Genomic DNA, 23102 nt, shown 5'->3' with positions numbered 1-23102 from the left:
TGAATGTCGTCTGACACTTTGTGAAGAAAGATGTTCTCGTTCTTCTTCCCGAGATATTGTTCTAATAAAATAAGCAGCAATGAAAGATACGTGTGTGGCCTTTGATTTGTGACTTTAACAGCAGTAAATAAAGCATGTTTTACATTAAAGCTCACATAGAGTGGTCCTATCGCACATATATGTGAGTTATGGAGGTTTACTTCCATACATTGACTTGTTTTTATGGTCAAAAACCTCCTAGTTGCTACAAACCAGCCGATCGAAATCTCACTGAAGACGGACTGTGTTGTGATTGGCCAGGTACCTGGACATGACGTCATTAGCACATCAGCTCTCAGAAGCGTAGCTCCCCCCTCTGGAACGGTGGATGCACTGCTACTCATTATCAAAATACTGTTTCAACAATGTTTAAAAATGGCTTCGTCACGACTCCCCGTTGCAGTCCCTTTTACGCATTTGACCCGGAGTCAGACCCAGGGTGAGAAGACACTGTCGCTCGTGAAACACCTCCACAACGGACGTTCTTCTTCTTCTGCAGTTCAATGTACGTAACCGGATGTGCCCGGACTAGTGCCCGGACCAGGAGGATCCGCTGTTCAGGAGACGGGATCCTTACGTCACAATTTCAGGCTTTTTCGATTGTATAGCCCGAATAAAACCTAGCGTTCTCAACAGTGGCTCTGAACTGTTTGTTTGGAAACGTTAGGGCTTCATAAACAAGGTAATGGCGCCGATATTCACCAAAACAGCGTTAATTGGAACTTCCGGTCTCCTAGCTTTAACTCCTGCCTTGTCACCATGTAAAGACTGTGTATCACAAAGTGAGTTCATCATACGTCATATTTATTAAATCACACCACCGTCGTTCATCATATATAAACTTTTAGACTTTTATCGGCTTTATTTTTCTTTACAGTCTACAGAAAAAATATGTACAGTCTGTTATTAACATGCTAACTCTTTAAAATATGTACAGCTTTTTTAGTCTCTTACATGTTAGCGTACTTTACTTTTTGCAACTCCTGTATAAATGTGGCAAGATTTTTTTTTATCCTCTGTTTTCACTGTTTGACCTTTTCTTTCCTCACAGTTTCGTGTTTAAAAACAGTTAAAATAATGTAGGGCTGTTTTCCTCAGTAACATTATATATTTTAATGGTTCTTGAAGTTTGCTGCTTCTGAAGGGGATTATGAGTTAAGTGCAGTGTCATAGAAATCTCTGCTCGGCTCTTTATTTGAACCTTGACTTTGCATTTTCTTTAAAAAAAAAAGATATTTTGAAAAAATAATTCTTTGAAAAGTATAACGATTTTTGAATCATATACATCCAACTCTCCTTAAAGGTCCAGTGTGTAATATTTAGATAGATAAGAGGTACAAATATTGCATTTAAGACCCACGGTGTAAGAATTAGTGACATCTGATGATGAGACTGCAGATGGCAACAAACCTCCCTTTCCCAAGCATGTCAGGGAAACTACGGTGGCCTTCACACACCAGAAAGGATGTCATTCTTGCACAAATGCACAAATTAAGCTCCATAAAGAATTATATGCTTAAATAAATATACATATACACAGTATATTGCTAAATGTTACACACTGGGCCTTTAAAGTATAAATAGAAGGCCTGACGTACCTTTACATGTTTGAACCAAATCTGTGTCGCAGCGAAATGAGAATCTCTAAACCCTTTGTACAAGTAAAATCAGACAGTAAATGTTTTTTTAAAAAAGTGAAAAAGTACTTTTGTGATGGCTACAGTGTCCGACAGAGGGAATGGTGCATTTTTAAAAGTATGAGTTGAGTTCATAGACATGTGTAGTATGTATTGAGTCCACAGTGAGTCGCCGTTGCGTCGCTGCTCCGGATTAATTCAGATTAAGGTCTGTGTTTTGGGCGGGGGCTCCAGTTTCCGTGACAACGCGGTGAGGATGAGGTTGAACTTGTTGTAGCGATCCGACTGGTTGACGGACGCCCCGCGGCTTCCCCACAGCAGCCGCAGCTGGAAGTCGGTTTTGAACACCTCCAGCAGGTTGTCGTCCACCTGAAACCCTGAAAACAAGAATACAGAATTTTACACACTGTGCCTTTAATTTGTTTTTTTTGTACTGTTTATTTTGTTTTGTTTTTTAAATACCTTGTAAGATCTTCTGTGCATTGGCAGTGTAGCTCGGAGAGTTGTGTGCGACGGCCCGCGCAGACTCCAGGTGGCGCAGCATGATGTCACAGCCCTGGTCGCTGGTCTCCCAGAGCTCCGCCCCCTCAGATGCGATTGACGGCCGCTCCATCAAAGTGAGGAGCGGCAGCAGAAGAGGGACGCACACCACCGCAGGAGACGAGGCTGCAGGAGGAGGAAAAACGACAGTTAAGTTTGAAAATGTAAAACAGAATTTATCATAGATAATATTCAAATAGTTATACGATATTATAATTTTGCATTGCTGCTTATTGGAATTGCATATCAGCAACCGGTGACCTGGTATATGAATTAAAAAATAATCAATTAAAAAATAAATAAATAAATAAATAATGCTTTTGCTATATTCACAAAAATAAAGAAATAATGTTGAATTCAGTGGCTTTTATTCTCAAAAACTGAGTCAAAGAGCAGTTTAAAGACACTGGTGACCGTCTGACCTGACCTATCCCTTTAAGTAGTGGCAGGTGTGTACACAGGTGTGTGTCTGTACACAGGTGTGTGTCTGTACACAGGTGTGTGTCTGTACACAGGTGTGTGTCTGTACACAGGTGTGTGTCTGTACACAGGTGTGTGTCTGTACACAGGTGTGTGTCTGTACCTGTGCCCTCATACAGATTCTTGTAGAAAGGTTTGAGTATCTTCTCGTAGCTGATGGCCGTCTGTGTGTAGTTCCTTCGTAAAGCCGTCCATGTTTCTTCTAAACGGCTGATCTGTGAAGTCGAGGTGAGAAAAGTCAGTAAACCCTCTGCTGGTGTGTGCCTGTCTCAGTCTCTGTGTGTGTGTCTATCTCTGTGTGTGTGTTACCTGCTGCATGTCCAAAGCTTTCATCAGGGCGGTGAAAGCAAACAGGTCGCCCACCGCGTCCTTCAGCTCCACCGCCACCAGGATGATGCGATTTAACGTGGACGCCCGCTCGTCCACGCTGCCAGTGCATCCCAGAATGTCCACGGCAACGCCTATCGCCATGGTGTGGTGTCTGGGAGGGAAAAATGAGAGGAGGAGGATTATCAACACAATGTGATGTCCAGGTCTGGTTTTCTAATCTGATCTTTCAAAGGCTGCAGGGATGAATTTGACTCTATTGTCTTTAGGCTTCATGTTGAAGAGGTTCATGTTTTATTTAAATTTTTTCCAGATCCCAGACTCGCTGACCGTTAGTCAGATTGCCCTAAGACTTTGGATATGGGTTGAGCATGACCCGATGGTGTGCATCCTTGATTTTCAAATTTCTTTGGAGGAATTTTAATTTTCACTGATTTATCATGCTGCACCAGGCAGGCAGCGGCTCATCAGCAAAAAAAAAAGTCTCTCGGAATGACTTGAAATTTACCATCAAAATAGTTGGCATCGCCCTGAACAAGGATCCGTTGCAAATATTTGTAAACCTCTTAAGGAATAATTTTAATGAAATTTTGAAATTCAGGAAATGATCCATTTGCCCTGATGCACTTTGACAGTGAGATGACTTTCTTCCATAAAACAAAAAGTATCTCGGAATGACTTGAAATTTACCATCATAATAGTCAGCATTGCTCCGAACAAGGATCCGTTGAAAATATTTGTAAACCTCTTAAGGAATAATTGTAATACATTTTTTTAAATTCAGGAAATGATCCATTTGCCCTGATGCACTTTGACAGTGAGATGACTTTCTTCCATAAAACAAAAGGTATCTCGGAATTACCTGAGATTTACCAGCATAATAGCCGGCATCGTCCTGAACAAGGATGCTTTGATAATATTTGCAAACCTCTTCAGGAATAATTTTAATGATTTCTTTTAAATTCAGGAAACAATCCATTTGCCCTGATATAGTTTGACAGAGCTGACTTTCTTCAAAAAACATTAGGCACATTTGCATTCTGCCTAATGAGGTTGCACAGTGTTTGTGTTATTTTAGCCTTTACGTTCCTTATCATGCATTACCATAACTGAAAAATCTTCTTCAGCCCCACTGTAGAAATACGGGCACTGCACTAGTTATTTTATTATTTTTATTTTTATTATTATTATAATACACCAGTGCTTTTCCTGATTTGTTTCTTGCTGCATTTTGTATCTACAGCATGTTGAAATAATAGCGAGAGAGTGTGCGTCACGTACCTCTCCATGAGGTCCAGCCTCAGTTGCCGACCATGCGGCAGCGTCACCAGCTCCAGGCCGGAGGACACGCCCATCTGACCTTTGAGATCTGCAGTCACCCCCAGTATCCTCGCAACCTGGAGACCAGGAGAGAGAGGTTTTTAATGGGATGGATTTCAATTACCTTTATGTTTTATGTTTTTTTTTTTATCTCCATCTCTCACTGAGTCTGTCCAGTGTTAGAGGGGTTGTTGTATTTTTGTGTTTCTCCTGCGTCACAAGAGTCGTTTTATTGCAGCAGAAACATTGGCTGTGAGACAGAAATCTAATTTTCAACACACGCAGGTTTGAGTAGCTGTTCCCTTTAGGCCTTATCTCTAACCTTAACATCAACCCATAACACAATTCACAAATCGTAATCCTAAAACCTAAATTAGGAACAGATTTTGGTCTTTATGGCTGGTCCTGACAAGATCAGTGTTTATGCCAGGTAAATAAAAGCACACGTACAAATTGCACACACGTGTATAAATCTGTCTGTTATGTAAGTTGAATTTCCTCTGCACCTGTGAGTGATTTTCCTCAAATGAAAATCCAGTAGCTGCTTTTAATGAGGAACAAAAGGCTTTTTATTGTTTTTTTTTCTTTCTATTCTGACTAGATCAGCTAAAATAAATAATTGTCCACTGTCAGGTCCTTTTTTAGCGCAACACTTTTTTTCTGGGTGTGTAGTTCATGAGGACGACCTGTAGAGGGCCTTGACCTCCGCCTTGACCCATGAGACGCCAGCTCCAACAGGTGAGCTAGATAAAGCCCTCAAACCCTGGTCTTTTTAATACAATATTATCTATAACTGATGTTTATAACATTAAAATATGATTTAGTTATTGATCTGTTTCTGCATATGCACGTGTTTGTATTCATGTATATGTGCTTTATTGAGCCACATATACAGTCTACTGTTGGATAAGTGGATTTTAAGTGGAATACTAATTATTTGAATTGTTATGTCCCTGTGCTGTGTGTGATTGTGCCTGGTATTACTCATGTTATGGGGACAAAAACAAGTCCTCATAACGTAAATAAATACATTTTAAGGTGGAGACCTTTTTTTTAAGTTTAGGGCACTAATAATTATGGTTAAGTTAGGCGACAGGAAATTAGTGTAATGCAATGTCCTCTGAGGTGATGGAAACCAGTGTGTGTGTGTGTGTGTGTACCTGGCAGTCTGCGATCAGCAGGTGTTTGGCGATGCTGTGGTGATTGTGACTGAGCACCAGCTCCTTCGCTCTCTTCAGCACCACCATCTCCAGCGGTTTGTTCTCAGGAGGCAGCAGTCGAGATCCGAACTCTGCCGGCCTGAACGCCGACTCTGTCTCCACCACCGGCCTCTGGAAACTGCTCCTATCTTTGTCCCCATCCTCTTCTTCCTCCTCCCTCGCCCTCCTTGCATCCTCTTCCTCCTCTTCTTCCTCGCTGGTGTTTTCTAAGGCTGCGATGGCGTGATGGTAGGAGCTTCTGTCCAGCCCTCTCCGTCCTCTCGCGTCTGCCTCCCCTTCGCTCACCTTTCTCCCTCCGTCCGCTTCTCTTTTCAGCCGCTCCACGTAGCTGCAGAGCGGCGGCGGCGGCGGCTGGTGTTCGTTGTCCGCGATGGAGTTGGGCTCCTCCCACTCCAGCGGGCTGCAGTACCTCAGGTCAGCAGGGCTCGGCTGTAGCCGCTCAGTCCGTCCTGTTAGTGTCTCTGAATCTGGATATGGAACCGGCTCATGAGGCGACACCACAGAGGAGTTGATGGAGTCTGCGGGGAGGAGCTGATGGTGAAACTTCAGGGGCTTCAGTGGAGGAACAGGAGGACCTGAGGAGAGGAGAGGAGAGGATCACTCACTAATATAACATATTAAACTATTATTTTAAAATCGAACGACATCCTGCAACACCAGTGGAAATCCGAAATCAGCTTTAAAGCTGTAGTGTGTAACTTTTAAATCATAACAAATCTTTGATTTTATTGTTAAATGTAAAAATGCAGATTAAGTCTAGCAGCTCCACGCAGCTCTCAGTGTTGAGACCTTGTTGCGCCATTCTCTCGTGCTGCACACAGGAAGGGATTTGTTTCACGAGGCAACAGCAAACGTGACGCCGTTAAAGTTTCAGTCAGAAGTTTCAGAAGTGAATTGAAAAAATGCAGTCATTCAGCAGTTTTTTGTTTTGTTTTGTTTTGTCTCCACCCGCCCCTGTGATGCTTTTCTACACACACAAACACTCCTCTTAGTCAGGAAGGGATAGGAATCAAAAACAGAAATCACCAAAAGTTACGCCCTGCAGCTTTAACGGATGATATTAGTGATCAATTAATCACCATTTAAAATATTTTTCTTCTTTTATTTGACCAATAACTGATTATTGTAGATCATTTACATGTTTAATCGGATGTAAATGAACATGAATTGTTCACAACGATGATAGAAGCACAGGTTGTCTCAGCTGGTTTTCCTCATTCTTCTTTTTTTTTTTACATTCTTATAACTAAAGAGTCATTGTTTCATCAGCCTGTGAGACTCCACCGAGGATTGCGATAGAACAGGAAACCAAAACTAAAGAGTACTTTCCTCACAAATAAATGTAATATCTCAGCTTAAACTGTTCTGAATGGCTCTCTTTGTGCAGTGTCACAAACTAAATTCGATTGAACACGACTCGATGACGTTTTGGTCAGGAATAACAACATTACCTCCACTCCTCCTCCCTGAAGGCGTTTCCCCACATGTGAGTGAGTCCAGGGAAGGAGCAGCGACGCTGGAGGAGGAGGAGGCCGAGGACGAGTGTGTGTGGTTGGAGGAGGTGGAGGTGGAGGAGGAAGTGAGGGAGGAAGGAACCAGGGGTCGGAAACACGCGGCAGAGTGAGGCAGTCGAGACAGCGGCACCTTGCTGGGTTTGGGCGGTGGTTTTGGGCACAGCTGGCTGTCGGAGCCTCGGATCGCTTGACCTGGAGACGACAAGAACGCGGTCACCATCACATCTGTCTCTTGAATTTGAGCCATAGTTTGCATTAATGTGGATTATTTTCTCGATTAATCAAGTACTTGTTTGGTCCATAAAATGTCATAAAACGTTGAAATAATGATGTTCTCATATGTCAAATCAAAATGATTCAGTTTTAATGACTTCTTTGTGAAGTGGAGCAAAGAAAACAGGACATTTCTAACATTTATATTTTTATATATATATATATATAAAAACTTGTTTGAACAATTGAAGAGACCCTCAAACTGATTAATTGATCATCGAAATTGTCCCAGCCCTTCATTAAAGTGTAATAATTTAGTTTCCTGTTTTGCACACAGTCGGTGGCAGAAGCTAATAAGGACTTAAGTGCTTCAGTGATTGTATAATTTTAATTTTCCAACACAAAAGCTTTATTTTTAGCCTGGTAATCACACTCAATTGCCCCTTTAGCTGCACTTCATTCATTTGAGTCAAATCAGAGACGAGTGTCTCATTGTTGTTCTGTCTTAATTATGTATTATTCAATGTTTTTTATTTCAGTATTAAGTTTCTAAAGTTGTGTTTGTTTTATGTTTTTATTAGTATTTCTGTGTGTAATCCTATTTTTTCCTCCTCTTTGTTCACTCACCGGCCAGAATCTCCGCTGACCTCCGCGGGACAGAGGGACTCAGGACCGGTTCGCTGCCTGTCCGAAACACCGGAGTCTTGGGGTTGGGGCTGGGGAGCAGAGAGTCGGGAGACTGCTGGGCCTGGGGTTTGGATCCTGGAGGAGAGAAAGCAAAAGAATAACAAGGAGGTGTTTAAAAAGAGAAGAAAGAGGTGAGGATTCCAACTTTTTCTTTGTCTTTTAAATGTTTGTCACATTAATCTTACAGGGTCATCTTTCTGTTTTCAGGTTTCATTGAAACATCAGTTTCACTCACCGAGAGGTAAGAAGCTCTCTGATTGGTGCGCCTTGAGTGGACGTCGCCTCTCCTGGACCTGATTGAGACTTGCTGGTTGGCTGCCACATCGATCCTTCAACCTGAATGTAAGCAAAAAAACACAATGTTTTCTTTTCTGTCTCTTCTGTTTTTCCCACAGTCACTCACTCACGCCATTTACTTTCATACAGAAGCGTGAAACTCTACACTACACAGGGTGTTGTTGATGATACATATGGAACATGTGCATAAAAGCCAGTCCCTGGATGTTGAATGGAAAGCTCGGGGCTTAAAAGCATGAGGGTGATTTAAAGGCTTGATTTAAATATATCAGTTGCATAACAGTTTGTTATTCACCACCTACTCTGCAGTTGACAATATATCAATGAGATTGAGCAAATTACACGTATGATCTCATAGAAACAATAAACACAGGCGGGCGTCACTTTTAGCCCCTGAAGGATAATGACGGTTTAGCGTGAATCACAGGGAAAAAAGTGTGCACTCAAACAAACGATGACCTCAGTCGACTCACAAAAGCATTTTATGTCATATTCTTTTTATAGTTTCTAATATAATATTTATTTATATATATATGTATTTTATTGAGAAAATAACACGTTTGTGTACTTTTAAAGAATAAAACGTCCCCATTATTCATTTACAAAACTGCCTTTACACGTTGTGTTTATGCATAAATAAGAAGCACTGCAATTAAATATGAGGACATTAACGGTAAAAACATCTTAAAAGACTTATGAGGAAATATGTCGGTGCATATTTACGAAAACATTTTAAACGTAGTCACAGAATAGACAGGTTGAGGCATAAGAATTAAGAAACATGTCATTTATGAATGAAACTTTACTCCAATATTCTTTTTTTTGGAGAAACTTTAAAGACTTGACCTTGAGCAATGATTTATTTGACTGTTTTTCATTTCCAACACCCCCGTGTGGTGAATCACTGAGGTGAATGAACATGTCACCACTGCTTCATCAGCGTGTTTGTGTACACACCTGAGCTGGCTGGTGCGGCCCATGCAGTTGTCGTGTCCGTGCGTGGCGTCGTGCGCGTTGTCGTGCGCGTGTCCGTTTGTGATGTTGAGGCTGAGGCGTTTCTGACTGCGTCTCTCCTGCGCCATCAGCGCCTCGCGGTGAGTGCCGGATAATCCGTATTTTTCCTCCAAGCAGCGCAGAGGAAGGCTTCTGTTGATTGGCTGGAAGATAATGGCTCCAACCACCTAAATGTGTGTAAACAAGTGAGATAAGACAAAGTACAGAGACTCTTATTTTCTCGAGAACAGCCGTTCCCAGGGTGCTAGGGCCTACTTTTGGAATCTGAAAAATCCTCTGAGGTCCAAACACAAACCATAGGTCATGGCTTGCACTCAAAAGATGACCTCAGTGGAATTACTTAAGCATTTGACCTAATATTTTTGTCTTAAAGTCTATTATATTTACTGTATTTATACTGTCAGTATCAAAGGTAATTTTCTGATATAAAATGTACTTAAGTGTTAAAAGTAAAAGTAATAAAAAGTGAGAAAATTAGGATTGAGCCACAGTAGATCAGTGGTAGGGCGAGTTGTCTTTCAATTTCAATTCAAAGGTTGTGGGTTCAATTCCCCACTAGTCTACGTGTCCTTGAGCAAGACACTTCACCCCTTGTTGCAGCATGTGAATGGGTGTGAAAGATGTGTGAATGGATAAAGTGTAGTGTAACGCAGCTCATCATGACAAGAAAAGCTCTATATAAAGTAAATACAGACCATTACCAACTCTTCATCCTCTGATTTTATTTGGTAGTAACGAGTAGGAATTAGAAATTAAAATGAATAGCAAATACTGAAATGTAAGCCCAGTTTGTTACGGGATGCCTACGCATAAAAGGTCGCAATATCAGTAGAATAACACATCATATTTAATGACCTTTACGGCTGACCTGCAGTACCGTCATGGCCCACTAGGGGTTCACGGCCCTCACTTTGGAAATGCCTGCTCTACATGCACGTCCATATTAAACAGAGCCAAGAAAAATCAGTGAAATAAGAGCTCATTAAGACAAAAGTGTCTCATAAAAGCTCAGTAAACTCACCTGCGAGACAGGTTTCCTGTTGCCCACGTAGTATCTGATAAGTGCCGGAACGCTGTCGAAGCCCTCTCGTTCCAGACGATACTCCACTCTGGAGTAGGCTTCATTCAGCATCACCACCTGCACGAGGCATAACACCGTCATTTAACTATTTAAAGTTATTTTAATATAGATTCAATAATAATAATAATAATAATATAGATATAGATACTGAGAGACAGAGCTTATTCCAACAATCAGGGAATCACAAATGAGAACTATCTATAACAATGAGGAGATATTTGTCTATAACTGTAAGTGTAAGTTTTATTTATTTACCTTCTTGTTGATCTTAAAGTGCTGCGCAGCGTTCCGCCACTGGCAGGTCAGGACGTAACTCCCCGGGATGGACAGCGAGTCACGGATTAAGAAGTCTCCGTCGCGCTGCACCAGGTTTTCTGCAACCTGAGACATGACAGAAGCAGTTTGTTGACAGTCCAAACATTTCATTAAATCTAATCACGGTCGCGGTGCCGCTGTCACACCGTGACCTTCTCCACGAGCAGCGTCTGCAGAGCTCACTGTACGGAAGACGCAAGGATATTAAAACCACTCAGGTATTTATTCAGCCTGGAGAGGTTTGACAGTAGATTTACTCTCCTGACCTTTTGACCTGCGTCGTCCTGGCAACATGTGACGACGTTTCATTGGTGTAATTAGCAGCTCACGCTATGATTCGTCCAACGGGGATTTGATTTCACAATTCGTAAAAGTAACTGAAAAGAAAAGTGAAACACTTTTGAAGTTTATTGTCTCTCAGAAATTGAGAAACAGCTTGGTTTTGCTTTCAGTTGCAGTATCTGACTTGTCATGCTCGGGTCACTGCGACACACCTTATCTGTCTCCATGTGTCACGCGAGGATAAAAAGCTCCAGGTTTAGCCATGAAATGCACTGAATTATGAATTAATCATGAATTTATTTATGTGAATAGCGTATATTATGCAAGTTTTTTTGGGACTGTGAGGTGAATATTTGCTCACATTTAATGGATTAAAAACAGATTTTATGAATTGACCAACTCAGATTATGGAAATGACATAAAAATCTAAAACTCACATTTAATTAACATCCGGTTGTTATAAGAAGAAGTTGTATTTTATAAATATAAATATACACAGTAAAAAAAAGAAAAAGAAAAGAAAAAGCACTGACGTGAAATGTAATTTCATTAAGGTTTGGGTTGAATGGGTTTTCCTTTAAATTTCCACTCCACACACACACACATACACACACTTACACACACACACACTAACAGACTTTAATTAACACAGTGTTTGTGTAGCATTTAATGGTGGTAGTTTAGTTTGACCGAAAGGAAGCAGCTTATTAAAAATGATTACATCTCAGCGGGCTGGGAACACACAATCTCTCTGTTACACAAACACACACACACACACACATGCATATATATATAAGGACACACACACATGCAGAGAGAAAGAGGCTTTTTACTCAGCGACTGTTACAACCTCAGCTCTACAGCCGAGGCCACTGTTTGGAGCTCTAATCTTCCTGTGTGCAGCAGGGCAGGCTAATAATAGGTGATCAGGTTCAACAAGTTTTTAACCAGGCTTTGACAGGGAGGGACTTGTGTGGTTGTGATTTGTGTGATTTGTGTGTGTGTGTGTGTGTGTGTAGGCATGTGTGTTACCTGTCTGGGAATGGCTCCGTGGTACCACGCGTGGCTCCTGGGCTCCTCACAGTTCATCTTGAGTTCCTCCTCCAGCTCTTTGCGGAGTTTCTCGGAGGGACAGTCCAGGATGAAGTGATCCCTGGAGAACTGAGATTTAAAGAGAGAGGGAGAGAGAGAACAATATCTTTATTTATGAATCCATCAAAGCGGTGACAGACAGTAATCAGTGTTGAAGGAAAAGCTCACAGACACAAACATCAAAAAAGAAAGAAACATGTTGTTGTTTTACAACGGGTTTGGATTAAGGATCTTGTTGTAATGGCCTGTATACTTTACTTTTATTATCTCTCTCCTTTAACTACTTCCTTTTAGCTTTTATATTCTGTTGTGGGTTTTCTATCTAAACATGACCAGGAAGAGATCTTGTGTCTCAATAGGACCTGAAAAGAACTGAAATAAAACATGCTATTAAATCTAGTTGTGGTATGAAAGTGAATAGAGCAGTGATGTGAGTATTTGCCATATGTTATTGCTTATTTTCTCTTATACGACCTCTTAAGAATGATAAAACATCTGCTTAAAAAACACGTTCTGTCAAAGATCTCTGACATGAGGACATCAGAGCGCGCTCACGTGTTTAGTGACATGCAGCTCGTGTTTTATCAACACAGTATAGCATTATGTGTGTAAATATCACTCCTATTATTATTATTTCTGCTTCGGCTGTTGCCTCTACCACACCTCTGCTTCATGTGTCGCACCACTGGATTCTTTATTTTAGACACACTAGTGCATTGCCTGTGCAATATCTTAAGTCATTGTTTATCCTCTCAGGTAGACCACAGCGCTGTGTGAGGGAGAGGGGGCGTGGCTACAGTAGAGCCGCGAAAAGCCAATTCTGTGCTTCTTTTACCGCTATATTTACCGATATCTTTTGCATTACTTATCCAAACAACGTCAAACTTGTCACTGCATGCACTCGTGGCCGTAGCAAGACACCTGACAGGTTTGAAATCAATCGGAGCATACACAGACACACAAACAGACAGACGTTCCTGGAATTTATAGATAGATAGATATGTCAGGTGTGATTAAATATTCTACATAACTTACACAAATCTCACTCACTCATACAACTGATACACAACACCCGAAGTTTAATCCTGGCAATTTACAAAGTGAAAAAGTGAAGGGCAAGAAAATGCTCGCAATGACCTGACAGGATGCTGAGTCAGCAAAAAACACCGGCACCACAACACACACACACACACACACACGCACAATCACACACACACACACACACACACACACACACACACACACACACACACACACACACACACACACACACACACACACACACACACACACACACACACACACACACACACACACACATACACTCATGTGTACAGCCCGACCCAAAGCCACAGTTACCACTATCCTTAATCATCACAACCAGTTTAACCATAAACTAAACTTAACCAGCTCCTCAGAAATGCCGTTCTGCCTCATTAGGACCATGTTTCTGGTCTCTGCTGGTCCTGACAAGGTCAGCGTGTAAACCAGACAACGTCTTAAGAGAGGTAACACACTTACATGACAGCTGCTGGGTCTCTGCATCGTTCCGTCTGTCTCTGTCTCCTTTAAACACACGCTTCATATCAAACGCTGTCTCACTGTCTCGTCTCTACAACACATGTCCATACAAATGTCTCTCATTCAACACTTAATCTCTCGCCTCTTTCTTTCTTTCTTTCTTGGTAGTGTGTTCTCAGTGAGTGTGAGTTTCCTCTCTGAGTCTCTCCCTTCCACCTGGTGCGTCATCGCCATGACCACACCCAGCTGCCCGGACCTGCCTCCGCACACACACACACACACCTACACCTGACCTGACGTACGTAAACACTCACACACTCAGGTGACGCAACCCGAACGTATCTCTGCTTGTGTCTTTTTAAAACCTCATTAACAAGTTTTTTACTGTCACAGATAAAACTCCAGTCTTGTATAAAGTACCTTAAAGGGTCACTTAAGTAAAAGTACAAGTGTGTTACCAGACTTTGGTAGAAGTTGAAGTCACTTTTTTTATAATATTACTTGAGTAAAACTCTTAAAGTATATGACATTTACTGTACTTTAGTATCAAAAGCAGTTTTCTGATATAAAATGAAAAATATACTTAAGTTTCCGAGGTAAAAGTATTTAAAAAAGTGTTTAATTCCTGGCTCTGCAGGACACTTAACTTCACTTAGCTCATCAAGACTAGAAAAGCTATATATAAATACAGACCATTACCAACTCTTCTTCTTCTGATTTGATTTGGTAGTAATGACCAACAAAGATAGAGTAAGTAAAAACTGCCGGAAATATGAATAACAAAGTATATACGTGCATTTTTGTACTTTGTGACATTACAACACTGGGTAACACACGGTATAACACAAACATAGTTAAAATATACCATATATTGTTCCTAAACTTGAGGAAATGTATATAAAATAGTGCTGAGCATGTTAACCGATGTTTACGACGTCAACGTTGATGACACGTTTCCATGACGACTCACCGGAAAAAAAGTTTTAAAAAAAGTAACGCTAAAGGCACACAAACGCAGTACACAGGTACGCTGGTTAGTTGTAGCGCTGCTCTTTTCGTTTAATAAACGGACCCCTCCAGTTTGACTGTAGGTGCGCTAACCGGCGCTAAAGGAGCTAACACAGCTAACGGAGCTAACTGGTAAACAGTGCCTGGACTCCGGTGCCGTGGCACGAAAAACTGCGTTACTTTAGAGACTAATTTTAACAATCTGGAGTCACGTAAACAAGACGCCACGTGCGTCTTTTTCCGGTCAGTCGTCATGGAAACGAGTCATGCGTAAACGCTGACGCCGCTGACGCCTTTAACGTGCCCAGCACTAATATAAAAGACGCTTTCTATGACCGAAACTCTATGCATTTTAAATATTCATGTCATGGATGTACGTACAGTATAGTATCAGTGAGCATGACCAATTACTCTACTCGTTTGTTATAATCAATGCTATTCCTTGTGCTTGTGCATCAGTGTCGGGTTACGCATGCTGCACGTGAACCACAGCCACTTTATTCACTTTATTAGGTACACCTGTTCTACTGCGTGTGAACATGAATATCCAGTTGTGTTTAGTTGAGACGACCCAGGGGGCGAAGTTCAAACAGAGAACCGAATGAGGAAGAAAAGTGACTTTTTTAAAATGACACTATTTCAGAAATCAACTGGCATTTTCACGAATAACAAAGAGTTTACCGAGAATGAGAGAGAGAATAAGTGCCTCAGATAATCAGTAAGGATAAGTATAGCACCCTAGGGTAACCCTATAACCCAGTGTTTCCCAATCCTGGTCGTCGGGGATACCACTTTCCCTTTCCCCTCCTCCCTGCCCCAAAACACCAAACGAATGAGTCATTATCAGAGCGTGATGACGAGCTGACCGTTTGATTCAGGCGTGTTGGAGCAGGGATAGTGGGAAACACTGTGTTCTAACTCATGTACAGTAAAGATGTGTCATTTAGTGACAATAACACTCTCTCACTCTATTATTGATCTACTGTATGTGTGCGTGAAATTGTAAAATATGCCTGTAAGCGTCGCCCCATGAAACTGAGACCATGAAGACACTCACACACAAATGTCTTCACCACTTCTTTCTCTCTCTCTCTCTGTCGTTCACTCTTTCATCCTGTGGCTGCTCCACTGCTTCTTTCCTTCTATCTCCGTATCTAAAGTCATTATAATAATAGACCTAAACCTCTGCCCTGAGTCTCCGTGTCTCTGTGCATGATGGGAAATCATCCTATCATGCTATCGTATTACAGGAGGATGACAACAGTAATGGTGTCATAATGCGTGTGTGTGTGTGTGTGCTGCTGTGGAAAGTACCTGAGGCAGTAGAGCTGTCGCTCAGTCACATTCTGCACTTGTATTGATTTCACAATCAGATTCTGTGCACAGTGAAACTGTTCAAATCACATTTTATTTCAGCTATTTTAAACCAGATCTGCATGAATGAGTGAAGCACAATGTTTTTTTTTTATATTTGTTGAGGTTAATTGTTCATTTTATGGTAGCATTCATTCATTCATTCATTCATTCATTCATTCATTCATTCATTCTTTAGGAGGCCAATTAAGTATATGAGTGAATAGGAATGTACATTAATTATGGTATTCAGACTTTGATTTATGAATTTATCAAAAAAATTCTACTCAATATTGTGACTTTGCGTGCGTTACATATGCGTAACGGTTCTTTAGAGTCATGGTTCTCAACCTGCGGTCCAGGGATCACATGGTGGCTTTGTCTACTCGGAACTAGGTATCACCCAAATTTATGTTGTGTTTGTGGTCCACCTTTTAAATGTAGTATGCTATTTATTTATCCCCAACACCTCTGTGACCTCTGACCTCCTGTGACCATAACTGCATAAGTTCATCTGGTTACAAAATATCACGTCCGAGAACACGTAAAAGTACAAAAAAGAAAACATGGCAATATCTCAATAGTGACCTTAGTTCTGATTTAATGGAAGCACAAGACACAAACCTACAACTGCTGTTTATAAAGGAAAATAATAATATTATTACTTAAGCTGCTACTGCATGTACCTGTCCTGTAAAATTATAAGATTTTATATGTTGCATCACGACTATATTACTTTCTCTTGCACCTCAGTTAAAGACTCATTGATACACCCACTAACTAACTCTCTGCCAGGACGTCGTGCTTTTCCTGTTGTACCGGCGTAACACGACAAACTTTCACCTGAGACGACCTGAACTCGGTCAAGTGTAGATGTAGCTTGCAGAACTCAACTCCAATACAGAATGACACTGTATTTTTGGTTATCGATTACATGGGAACATGTAATTAAGCGCAGTGTTAACAATAAAGTGCTTTTTACATTAACACGACTGATGAACGGTGGCGGCATGGAGAGGGGAAAGGATGCTGTACATGTGAAGGGAAGGAGAGGAGGTGAGAGGGGAGGAATGAGAGATGAAATAGATGGTTCATAAGATGCTGCAATATGATGTCATTGTCATTGAGAGGCTGCATTTATATCGTACCAGGCTCTCTCTCTCTGTGTGTGTGTGTGTGTGTGTGTGTGTGTGTGTGTGTGTGTTTCTTCTCCTCCTTCTTCCACTTTTTCCTCTCGGACCAGAGGACACAGGTTTATGACCGTGTAACGTCACACATTTACCTTCACAAGTGAGAGTGTGTATGAGGCGAGATAATGTAATATGTGACCAATACTCAGTGGGGGACGTGGTGTCAGTTCAAGCTCTACGTCACATGACCGTACATGATCACATGACCACATGGCTTTTCCCTCACCCTCAATGTTTCCTCATCTAAAATTGCCTTAAAGTCTTACTCAGGAGCATTGTTCAAGAGGATTCCACCACTGACTGGATTTCCCGACTTTGGCACAAAAATAGAAAACACTGAACTCTTGATTCGTTTCTGTGTTTACGGAGATTCCGATCTTTTGTTGTCGTAACAAATCACGCACAGCGATGTAAGCAGCTTTGTCCTTGGATTTCACCAAGGTGAGGACAAATAACCTTTTAGGCATTATAATCAACGATTTATTTTCTCCTCACACACATGCACACGATGACATTATTATAATCCTCGTCTTGCTCGAATCCTCCGTCTACCGCGTTCCCGAAGCTGAGATTCTCACAACGCGACTCTCTACGACCTCCAGTTTATGTCCGGACTCCTCCTCGCTGCCATCTGACACTAAAAATAACGTGCCGTTGCACCGTTTAAATCATGGCGACAGAAAACCACAGCAGCGCTCGTCCAATTAAAATAAGCCGTTGAGCCAGTGCACACAGACACACACACACAAACAGGCTTAACACGGCGAGAAGGGATAATCCCACAATAAAACCTTTATTACAGCGGTTTATGTATTTGTCGTAGCGCTGCATGTGCATGCACTTTATGCTCTAACAGGTTGTGAATGATGTCACAGTGAAGATTTTAAAAAACCATGGCAGTGATGTGTGTCATTACATCGATTTGGTGAAATCATCTCAGCTCAGGTTCCCTGCATTAGTTTGACGTTTCTTGTCATTTCTTGTCTTAAAACAGATTAAAACTGAAGTGTAAGCGCGTCCTGTGCAGTGAGGTGAACACATGACTAATGTCTTCTTAGAATCTCCTGTTTTTTCCCCCTTGTTGTTTGAGTGTGATCTCAACAACACGCCTGCTGCTCGTCCCACTGATTGACTTCACCACCTGCTATAAATACCCAGCCTTCAGCTTCAGTCTTTGCCAGGACTTTGGCTCAAAACTTCAACATCTACTTGTTTTGTATCTTCTGTTGTTGTTTTTTTGCCTCCTGCCACATTGATTTAAAGTGCATTGTCCTCTTCTTCTGCTCCTGAACACCTGTCTTGCTCACCTCACACATGAAAACAAGTTTAGAAGAGTCCGCCAACATCTTGTAACAGCTCAAAACCAGCATTTTGGGAGCCTTAAATTTACATTTTTTTGTGGTGAAAACGGGTCCAAAAGTGAGAAAACCTCAAAATTACACTCGACCGCATACGCAACCAATACTTTGAGAAAACACTGATGTCATAGCTCCACCTCTCATGTGTTTGCCTCTGTTTTTAATGTGTCAAAATGTCACATACAGGCCTGGCATATACAGTATATAGTATATATACGACACAGCATTTAGAGTCGTTTGAGGGTGTTTCATGTGTTTAAAATGATGCAGTGTTTACGGAAAACAAATATTGTATCGTAATAAGTTCTATTTCTGTGTCGATCAGGCCTTAATCCACCAGTTTTTTACTGTTCCCCTATACTCACCTACTGTATACCTGGACTTCTGGACACATGCTCACTTTTACTTAAACAGTTTAAAATGTTCTCTCGGGTTTTGGTGTCTGCATGGTTTCAGTCCATTCTGAAGCCACAGCTTAACACAAATCATTACATAAGCTGAACACTGAATTACATATGAAAAGACTGTTTCCAGTCTTTAGGAAACAGTTTTCATACTCTGCACTAAAATGACTTCGATTACCATCACAGGATTTTTACAGAGCACATCATCATCATTAAAACACTCTATCAGCTGCTCTTTATCTGGTATTTCCTCCTCTCCTCCTCTCCTCCTAAACTTTCCACTCATTTTTCTTCCTGATGTGCTTCCATGTTTTTTCACCAACCAAAAACAACAAAAAGGTGAAGTTTTGAAAGTTTCTGAAGTCATTATAAAAGTGCAAACTGTCAACAATGCACTTAATTTGGAAAAATCCATAGAGGAAAAAAAGGCAAAGAAAGCCCTTTAGAGAGGATGTTGCATGATTATTCAGCAAAAAAAACCGAAAAAAAACTTGTCACTGAAACTGTCTTTTCTATTGAGTTTTTCTATTTCACTGCAGTTACATAAGAACCAGAGGGAGTGTTCTGTGTTTTCTGACAGGTTGAACAGTCCCAAAGCTGAGGAAGTGCTCGGATCATTTGTTTTCTGCATCTCTACATCTTGACTTCATCATCCCAGTGTCCCCACCTTTTCCTGTTTACACACGCTCAGATAAACAGATGTATCTTCCTGTGTTCAGTATTTTTCCTGGGACAGCAACATCACTGACATTTTTATTTTTTACAATTTTAAAAGTCCAATGCCCAACATTTAGGAGGATTTATTGGCAGAATATTTCTATATATGACCTATAAATATGATATGATTAGCGCTCATATCTTGCAAAATTTGATAATGATGATATTAAAAGGACTTAAATGAACAAACTACAATTATTATTATTAGGTCATTTAATTATAATTTTTTTTCAATGAATATGGGCAACGCTGCTGCAGAAAAATGATATGTGCCGCCACGTTTCGACAGCAGCCATGTGAATTCTGCGCTGTGAAGCTAACGAGCTAGCTTCTGCTAACAGCTAGGCCACCGTAGTTTAAAGGTGCATTAATAATAAATCTAAAGCAACTATCCATAAAATCCTCCTAATATGTCACAGAGACTCAGGAATAATGTTCATATAACAAACTGAACTCACCAACAACAACAGTACAGCCAAAATATTTGCATTAAAAAAAATATTCTGCAGACTGTTTTGCATGTGGCGCCACCTACCGCCGTCTACCAATCATTGCAGTCAGTAGAGTCTCAGCTGCCAAGCAACCACGGGGTTGCCAGTTACGTCAGAAAACGAAACCTAAAAGACCTCTGTATTTTGAATTTGCATTTAGTAACTGTTTTTGGCCACATTCTTACATATGGCACCTTTAAGGACATGTGTCTGGGACAGATGGGAGTTAGCAGACCAGAGAGAGAGGAGTCCTCCATTTGTTAAAGTCTGCACTCTCACCACTAGATGTCACACATTCACACACACTGGACCTTTTTAAGGAACATCAGCAACAAAGCCCAACAGCAGACGCCAGCATGAGTAAACAGTCAGGTTCTGTGACACTTGACCTGACTTCATAGGCATGCAAAGACATGACCGTTGTTCAAGAGACAGTTTACACATCAACTATCCACCAAAAATATCTTCATGAAAGGAAACTGAAGAAAAAATAAGTTCCAGAATCCTATTTTTTTTTACATTTAAGAAGCATAGCAGTTGTCGTTCCTTGTTCTTGGAGCAGGGAAACATCTAAAACATCCAGAGGACCAGGATTGATCAAAACACTGCTATAGAAGAACTTGATTGGTTTGTTAAGAGTCCTAACACCAACCATCCAAGCTCCCTGTACTGTAGCTCCCATGGAAGCAAATCCCCCTCAGTCGCCTTCTAAAGATCTCACACACACACACAAAGCCTGACACCGGTGAGGTGGAGTGTGACGTAGCATTCAAACAAAAATCCCTTCATGTTTCAATGCGATATTGACCAGGGACACGGATCTTGAGTGGTTGTTTCCAGGGTCTGAGAGATAATGCCTGGGTTTATCAGGCTGCATAGCTTTAGGTTTCAACAAACTGAGGATTTTTCGCCTAAAAGCACTGAAGCACTCGGCCTCTTTCTTTGGATAAGGCTGAGGGATTTTTGAATTTTAATGCTTCGTATCCTTGAAGCTCTCAATAAATTTCTTTTTTTACTGCACAGACATGAAGGGAAGGACAAATTACAAATTACATTTGTACATACATTGTATTCCCATGGAAGATAATCTAATCTGTACAAAAATATGTATGATATAATCTCCACTGTCCCCTGTGTTTCTTCACTCTAGGAAGCTAAACTGAGTGTGAAGACACAGACACAGAAACAAAGAAAGCTGCCTCGCTGAGGTTAAATGGAACGCTCCCAAAGAGCCAGATGGAGGAGAGAATAACGAGCCGAATGGAATTAAACCTGAGGCTTTTTGGGTCCACAAGTGAAGACATGTGGAGGATATGGAGAGGAGTGAAAAGAAAGGAAGGAAAGAAGGATGGAGGATGAACAGTGCGTGAAGGAGTGGACTTTTTTTTTTTTGCTGTGACACAGAGATCACTGTTCCAGTCAAACACTGACTTTTTGCAGATATAACAGGGTCTTGTGAGGTAATGAGCATGACTCCACTCTGGAACCGGATCACGATTAAGAACGACTTAATCAATAATCTCATCTTCCACACAATTACGTTTAAGCACCGTCATGAATTATAGACGAGCGCTCTTTGCCAAAGTAGTATTTAAACAATCCATCGACATGAAAATTGATGTGTTATTAGGATCGGACGAGACAAAAGTCTGTTATTGAGCTCAGTTTGTGCTCCATGACATGTGATCATGGCCCAGAGTCACATCAATTATTAAATTAAATTAATAATTTGGATGTTAGCGCACAAGGAGGATTTTCATAGGCCTGAATTAGAGAGGTGTGGCAGTTTTTAATTTAAATGCTGAGAGTTTGTTGTTTCTTTTGCAGACTCGTTCTTACATCATAAAGATTGCTGCTGCACAGAGAACAATAAAAAAAAACCCAGAACAGGTTTATTCTGGGATCTAAATCATTGGTAAGTGAAAGCAGAAGCTTGTGGCAGATATTTTTTGGTATTTTCTGCCCTATTACTTTTCATTTTTCTGGAGCTATGATTTGCTTTGGTGCAAGAATATCCCATTTTTTACATTATTTCAAGTTAATCACACACATAAAGTGACCTAATTTAGCTTTTTTTTATCAATACCATGATGGATGAGCATTTTAATCATGGATTTTAAATAAAAATGGATGTGGACTTTGGCATTTTGATGCATTTGACCATCACCATGAGCCAAAAATTCATAGACGCCACTGGACAGTAGCAGTTGTGATTTACAGAACTGACAACATTTGCTTATGTAGAAGAACTGAAACTAGAGTTTGAGACTATAAGATTCTCACAAAATAAATCACGTTAGGGCTGCAACGATTATTCGATTATTCTGTTTTTTTCAACAATAAATACCAGTTTCTCTGATTTTTCAGCTTCTTCAACATGAATATTTTCCAGTTTCTTTGCTCCGTGTAACAAAGAAATCATGAAAGCAGGATCATTTTGGTTTGTGGACAAAACAAGACATCCGTGAACATCATCATTTCAAGGTTTGGGAAACACAGTTCAACATTTTATGTAAAATAATCATAGTAGAAGCACATTTTCCCTTAGACTTCCATTCAAACTGAGTTGTTTTTGCAACCGGTGCAGTCGCCCCCTGGTGGATAACTGCTACTTCTGCCCTACTTCCTGAACTTCACTTTCCAAACCAGAAAACTCCGTCCTTTTTAATACACAGCCTGTGATTTTAATGTTTTAGAAATGAGAAACTCTCTGTTCATTGCACCTGTTACTGTACATATAAGTAAACCACAGATCCCATCACATGTGACATTAACATGCGTTTTACTTCCATCCAGGATCCAGAATACATCTCAGCAGCTGATGTAAACGTGACCACAGCGGAACAAACGTGTCCCCTCACTCATCTCCTGCTGGTGCACCGCTGCACGCTCCATGCAATCACCTTAATGGCATTCATACATTTCACTAACGTCACACAAAAAAGAGACAAACTATCACAAGTTAGCAATTTATCATCCTCATTGAGGGCCACCCCCCCATC

At 40.9% G+C, this 23102-nt stretch overlaps 1 protein-coding gene across 1 annotated transcript in view; it reads right to left on the bottom strand.

Moving 5' to 3' along the window:
* Positions 1–887: 887 nt before the first annotated feature.
* bcar3 (BCAR3 adaptor protein, NSP family member) overlaps positions 888–23102 on the bottom strand; it is a 51320-nt gene continuing 29105 nt past the window's right edge. The window contains exons 5-17 of the mRNA XM_083888134.1: positions 11999–12127; positions 10625–10750; positions 10310–10426; positions 9232–9455; positions 8213–8313; positions 7918–8052; positions 7015–7269; positions 5504–6138; positions 4305–4420; positions 3006–3177; positions 2800–2911; positions 2139–2342; positions 888–2053 (exon numbers count right to left, since the gene is read on the bottom strand). Of these exons, the coding sequence (XP_083744260.1) occupies positions 1875–2053; positions 2139–2342; positions 2800–2911; positions 3006–3177; positions 4305–4420; positions 5504–6138; positions 7015–7269; positions 7918–8052; positions 8213–8313; positions 9232–9455; positions 10310–10426; positions 10625–10750; positions 11999–12127 (2505 nt within the window). The 3' untranslated portion in view covers positions 888–1874. The remainder of the gene's footprint in view (positions 2054–2138; positions 2343–2799; positions 2912–3005; positions 3178–4304; positions 4421–5503; positions 6139–7014; positions 7270–7917; positions 8053–8212; positions 8314–9231; positions 9456–10309; positions 10427–10624; positions 10751–11998; positions 12128–23102) is intronic.

The sequence above is a fragment of the Microchirus variegatus genome (assembly GCF_963457635.1).
Source record: "Microchirus variegatus genome assembly, chromosome: 4".
NCBI lineage: Eukaryota > Metazoa > Chordata > Actinopteri > Pleuronectiformes > Soleidae > Microchirus > Microchirus variegatus.
This window is presented reverse-complemented; position numbering and strand designations above follow the sequence as displayed.